Genomic DNA, 6,454 nt, shown 5'->3' with positions numbered 1-6,454 from the left:
GTTGTAAAGTAGTCACCGCTCCAAGCTCACTCCCGGGAAGGACTACAATCTCAGGTTTAGTTTACTGATTTGTATTGAGATTGTAGTCCATCCCGGGGGGGGCGGAGCTTGGAGCGGTGACTACATTACAACACACAGGGACCATGGGGAACAGACGTAGCCCCGCCCCTCCAGAAGGAAGGACAGTGTCAGAGATGATTGGAGGATCTACAGCCGAGTGACACACAAATAAGAGACATTGTTGTTCAGAGTTCAGGGACTTGGAGGGATTTTAAAGCGTTTATTGTATAACAACCCAAGAGGAAACATTCATGCATTGCCAGTCCTTAGATGTGGTGGCTACATTAGTTTTCTTTTTTCCCTTCATTTTCACCTAGTGGTCCTGCCAGTACCACACTTCCTGTCCTGGGGTGACAACATTCACTCGCTGCACTGCATTTATGAAGGTGCAGTGTCGCCATCCCAAGGCAAGACTACATAACACCTCCCCCTCCCCTCTTCTTCTTTTGTGCAGCCTCAGAACAGTGTAACTGATAGCAGACAGAGAGCTCAGGAAGTGATCAGCTCACTGGATTTCTGGCAGGAGGAAATAAGAGAAGCTCATTGCGGAGTGTTAGATAGTTTAAACAAAGGGTCACCATACATGTTACACTCTGACCACATAATCTTTGTACAATCTTCTCCTCTTTGTAAGACTGGTGCCTGCTAATTATTTTGACAGGCCAGCAGACTCCTGGTCTGTCCCTGGGATTATCGGGGACGGTGTAGTCAGTGTGGTCTGTGTGGTCACTGGGATTATCGGGGACGGTGTAGTCATGTGGTCACTGGGATTATCGGGGACGGTGTAGTCATGTGGTCACTGGGATTATCGGGGACGGTGTAGTCATGTGGTCACTGGGATTATCGGGGACGGTGTAGTCAGTGTGGTCTGTGTGGTCACTGGGATTATCGGGGACGGTGTAGTCAGTGTGGTCACTGGGGTCAGGGGATTATCGGGGTCAGTGTGGTCACTGGGATTATCAGGGGTCGGTGTGGTCACTGGGGTCAGTGTGGTCACTGGGGTCAGGGGATTATCGGGGTCAGTGTGGTCACTGGGATCAGTGTGGTCACTGGGGTCAGGGGATTATCGGGGTCAGTGTGGTCACTGGGATCAGTGTGGTCACTGGGGTCAGGGGATTATCGGGGTCAGTGTGGTCACTGGGATCAGTGTGGTCACTGGGGTCAGGGGATTATCGGGGTCAGTGTGGTCACTGGGATCAGTGTGGTCACTGGGGTCAGGGGATTATCGGGGTCAGTGTGGTCACTGGGATCAGTGTGGTCACTGGGGTCAGGGGATTATCGGGGTCAGTGTGGTCACTGGGATCAGTGTGGTCACTGGGGTCAGGGGATTATCGGGGTCAGTGTGGTCACTGGGATCAGTGTGGTCACTGGGGTCAGGGGATTATCGGGGTCAGTGTGGTCACTGGGATCAGTGTGGTCACTGGGGTCAGGGGATTATCGGGGTCAGTGTGGTCACTGGGATCAGTGTGGTCACTGGGGTCAGGGGATTATCGGGGTCAGTGTGGTCACTGGGATCAGTGTGGTCACTGGGGTCAGGGGATTATCGGGGTCAGTGTGGTCACTGGGATCAGTGTGGTCACTGGGGTCAGGGGATTATCGGGGTCAGTGTGGTCACTGGGATCAGTGTGGTCACTGGGGTCAGGGGATTATCGGGGTCAGTGTGGTCACTGGGATCAGTGTGGTCACTGGGGTCAGGGGATTATCGGGGTCAGTGTGGTCACTGGGATCAGTGTGGTCACTGGGGTCAGGGGATTATCGGGGTCAGTGTGGTCACTGGGATCAGTGTGGTCACTGGGGTCAGGGGATTATCGGGGTCAGTGTGGTCACTGGGATCAGTGTGGTCACTGGGGTCAGGGGATTATCGGGGTCAGTGTGGTCACTGGGATCAGTGTGGTCACTGGGGTCAGGGGATTATCGGGGTCAGTGTGGTCACTGGGATCAGTGTGGTCACTGGGGTCAGGGGATTATCGGGGTCAGTGTGGTCACTGGGATCAGTGTGGTCACTGGGGTCAGGGGATTATCGGGGTCAGTGTGGTCACTGGGATCAGTGTGGTCACTGGGGTCAGGGGATTATCGGGGTCAGTGTGGTCACTGGGATCAGTGTGGTCACTGGGGTCAGGGGATTATCGGGGTCAGTGTGGTCACTGGGATCAGTGTGGTCACTGGGGTCAGGGGATTATCGGGGTCAGTGTGGTCACTGGGATCAGTGTGGTCACTGGGGTCAGGGGATTATCGGGGTCAGTGTGGTCACTGGGATCAGTGTGGTCACTGGGGTCAGGGGATTATCGGGGTCAGTGTGGTCACTGGGATCAGTGTGGTCACTGGGGTCAGGGGATTATCGGGGTCAGTGTGGTCACTGGGATCAGTGTGGTCACTGGGGTCAGGGGATTATCGGGGTCAGTGTGGTCACTGGGATCAGTGTGGTCACTGGGGTCAGGGGATTATCGGGGTCAGTGTGGTCACTGGGATCAGTGTGGTCACTGGGGTCAGGGGATTATCGGGGTCAGTGTGGTCACTGGGATCAGTGTGGTCACTGGGGTCAGGGGATTATCGGGGTCAGTGTGGTCACTGGGATCAGTGTGGTCACTGGGGTCAGGGGATTATCGGGGTCAGTGTGGTCACTGGGATCAGTGTGGTCACTGGGGTCAGGGGATTATCGGGGTCAGTGTGGTCACTGGGATCAGTGTGGTCACTGGGGTCAGGGGATTATCGGGGTCAGTGTGGTCACTGGGATCAGTGTGGTCACTGGGGTCAGGGGATTATCGGGGTCAGTGTGGTCACTGGGATCAGTGTGGTCACTGGGGTCAGGGGATTATCGGGGTCAGTGTGGTCACTGGGATCAGTGTGGTCACTGGGGTCAGGGGATTATCGGGGTCAGTGTGGTCACTGGGATCAGTGTGGTCACTGGGGTCAGGGGATTATCGGGGTCAGTGTGGTCACTGGGATCAGTGTGGTCACTGGGGTCAGGGGATTATCGGGGTCAGTGTGGTCACTGGGATCAGTGTGGTCACTGGGGTCAGGGGATTATCGGGGTCAGTGTGGTCACTGGGATCAGTGTGGTCACTGGGGTCAGGGGATTATCGGGGTCAGTGTGGTCACTGGGATCAGTGTGGTCACTGGGGTCAGGGGATTATCGGGGTCAGTGTGGTCACTGGGATCAGTGTGGTCACTGGGGTCAGGGGATTATCGGGGTCAGTGTGGTCACTGGGATCAGTGTGGTCACTGGGGTCAGGGGATTATCGGGGTCAGTGTGGTCACTGGGATCAGTGTGGTCACTGGGGTCAGGGGATTATCGGGGTCAGTGTGGTCACTGGGATCAGTGTGGTCACTGGGGTCAGGGGATTATCGGGGTCAGTGTGGTCACTGGGATCAGTGTGGTCACTGGGGTCAGGGGATTATCGGGGTCAGTGTGGTCACTGGGATCAGTGTGGTCACTGGGGTCAGGGGATTATCGGGGTCAGTGTGGTCACTGGGATCAGTGTGGTCACTGGGGTCAGGGGATTATCGGGGTCAGTGTGGTCACTGGGATCAGTGTGGTCACTGGGGTCAGGGGATTATCGGGGTCAGTGTGGTCACTGGGATCAGTGTGGTCACTGGGGTCAGGGGATTATCGGGGTCAGTGTGGTCACTGGGATCAGTGTGGTCACTGGGGTCAGGGGATTATCGGGGTCAGTGTGGTCACTGGGATCAGTGTGGTCACTGGGGTCAGGGGATTATCGGGGTCAGTGTGGTCACTGGGATCAGTGTGGTCACTGGGGTCAGGGGATTATCGGGGTCAGTGTGGTCACTGGGATCAGTGTGGTCACTGGGGTCAGGGGATTATCGGGGTCAGTGTGGTCACTGGGATCAGTGTGGTCACTGGGGTCAGGGGATTATCGGGGTCAGTGTGGTCACTGGGATCAGTGTGGTCACTGGGGTCAGGGGATTATCGGGGTCAGTGTGGTCACTGGGATCAGTGTGGTCACTGGGGTCAGGGGATTATCGGGGTCAGTGTGGTCACTGGGATCAGTGTGGTCACTGGGGTCAGGGGATTATCGGGGTCAGTGTGGTCACTGGGATCAGTGTGGTCACTGGGGTCAGGGGATTATCGGGGTCAGTGTGGTCACTGGGATCAGTGTGGTCACTGGGGTCAGGGGATTATCGGGGTCAGTGTGGTCACTGGGATCAGTGTGGTCACTGGGGTCAGGGGATTATCGGGGTCAGTGTGGTCACTGGGATCAGTGTGGTCACTGGGGTCAGGGGATTATCGGGGTCAGTGTGGTCACTGGGATCAGTGTGGTCACTGGGGTCAGGGGATTATCGGGGTCAGTGTGGTCACTGGGATCAGTGTGGTCACTGGGGTCAGGGGATTATCGGGGTCAGTGTGGTCACTGGGATCAGTGTGGTCACTGGGGTCAGGGGATTATCGGGGTCAGTGTGGTCACTGGGATCAGTGTGGTCACTGGGGTCAGGGGATTATCGGGGTCAGTGTGGTCACTGGGATCAGTGTGGTCACTGGGGTCAGGGGATTATCGGGGTCAGTGTGGTCACTGGGATCAGTGTGGTCACTGGGGTCAGGGGATTATCGGGGTCAGTGTGGTCACTGGGATCAGTGTGGTCACTGGGGTCAGGGGATTATCGGGGTCAGTGTGGTCACTGGGATCAGTGTGGTCACTGGGGTCAGGGGATTATCGGGGTCAGTGTGGTCACTGGGATCAGTGTGGTCACTGGGGTCAGGGGATTATCGGGGTCAGTGTGGTCACTGGGATCAGTGTGGTCACTGGGGTCAGGGGATTATCGGGGTCAGTGTGGTCACTGGGATCAGTGTGGTCACTGGGGTCAGGGGATTATCGGGGTCAGTGTGGTCACTGGGATCAGTGTGGTCACTGGGGTCAGGGGATTATCGGGGTCAGTGTGGTCACTGGGATCAGTGTGGTCACTGGGGTCAGGGGATTATCGGGGTCAGTGTGGTCACTGGGATCAGTGTGGTCACTGGGGTCAGGGGATTATCGGGGTCAGTGTGGTCACTGGGATCAGTGTGGTCACTGGGGTCAGGGGATTATCGGGGTCAGTGTGGTCACTGGGATCAGTGTGGTCACTGGGGTCAGGGGATTATCGGGGTCAGTGTGGTCACTGGGATCAGTGTGGTCACTGGGGTCAGGGGATTATCGGGGTCAGTGTGGTCACTGGGATCAGTGTGGTCACTGGGGTCAGGGGATTATCGGGGTCAGTGTGGTCACTGGGATCAGTGTGGTCACTGGGGTCAGGGGATTATCGGGGTCAGTGTGGTCACTGGGATCAGTGTGGTCACTGGGGTCAGGGGATTATCGGGGTCAGTGTGGTCACTGGGATCAGTGTGGTCACTGGGGTCAGGGGATTATCGGGGTCAGTGTGGTCACTGGGATCAGTGTGGTCACTGGGGTCAGGGGATTATCGGGGTCAGTGTGGTCACTGGGATCAGTGTGGTCACTGGGGTCAGGGGATTATCGGGGTCAGTGTGGTCACTGGGATCAGTGTGGTCACTGGGGTCAGGGGATTATCGGGGTCAGTGTGGTCACTGGGATCAGTGTGGTCACTGGGGTCAGGGGATTATCGGGGTCAGTGTGGTCACTGGGATTATTGGGGGTCAGTGTGGTCACCCGGCACTTGCATACAAGAGGAGGAATAATACGTTTTTGTCACTTTTGCAGATCACAAGGATTCCACCTTTGCGGAGTTTCTGCAGTCCAAGCGCTTAGCGCCCGGTTTGCAGCACTTCGTCCTCTGCTCCATCGCAATGGTTTCCCAAGCCGCCGGCACGGTAGACGGGTTGAAGGCGACGCAGCATTTCTTGCGATGTCTCGGTCGCTACGGCAACACTCCCTTCCTGTTCCACATGTACGGCTTGGGAGAGATTCCGCAGTGCTTCTGCAGGTGAGAGCGCCTCCGGGAATGGGCCCGCTCCATTCATACGTCCGTCCGTCCCCCCCCCCCTATAGATGCTTTATGCATGGACGCAGAGTATAAATACTTCCAGAGCCTGTTCAAGCTTACCAAGAGAGGCGACGCATCCGGTTGATGTTGAACGGGGAGGAACAGTTTAATGAATGCAGCATGAAACATTCGGCATGCTCAGTGATGTGTCAATGTTACAGCAGCCCGAGCGTCACATGACAAGTGTAGCAATTCCAGGTATTAATTACCCCTCGCAGCGATCACAGCCCTCCCCCCGGGCAATGCCGCCTTCTGCTCTTCTCACCAGAAGGACGGCGCCATCTTTGTTCAGGCATCACCCGGGGGTCACCATCTGCTTCCTGGACTGAGATGCCGGCTCAAAGATGACACGGTCCTGTAAATCCCGGCGGCTGTGCATAGTTTTTGGTCGAGTTTCACCTGTATATCCCCCCACTTCCAGGTGTCATTGTAATATATCCCC

General features: G+C 56.6%; 1 protein-coding gene across 1 annotated transcript in view; it reads left to right on the top strand.

Moving 5' to 3' along the window:
• LOC108799969 (rab proteins geranylgeranyltransferase component A 1-like) overlaps positions 1-5,964 on the top strand; it is a 52,069-nt gene extending 46,105 nt beyond the window's left edge. The window contains exon 8 of the mRNA XM_018571919.1: positions 5,730-5,964. Within this exon, the coding sequence (XP_018427421.1) occupies positions 5,730-5,956 (227 nt within the window). The 3' untranslated portion in view covers positions 5,957-5,964. The remainder of the gene's footprint in view (positions 1-5,729) is intronic.
• Positions 5,965-6,454: the final 490 nt, after the last annotated feature.

This window comes from Nanorana parkeri, unplaced genomic scaffold, assembly GCF_000935625.1.
Source record: "Nanorana parkeri isolate BGI_ZX_2015 unplaced genomic scaffold, ASM93562v1 scaffold1866, whole genome shotgun sequence".
Taxonomy (NCBI): Eukaryota; Metazoa; Chordata; class Amphibia; order Anura; family Dicroglossidae; genus Nanorana; species Nanorana parkeri.
Note: the sequence above shows the minus strand (reverse complement) of the source record. Positions and strands in the feature narration are given on the sequence as shown.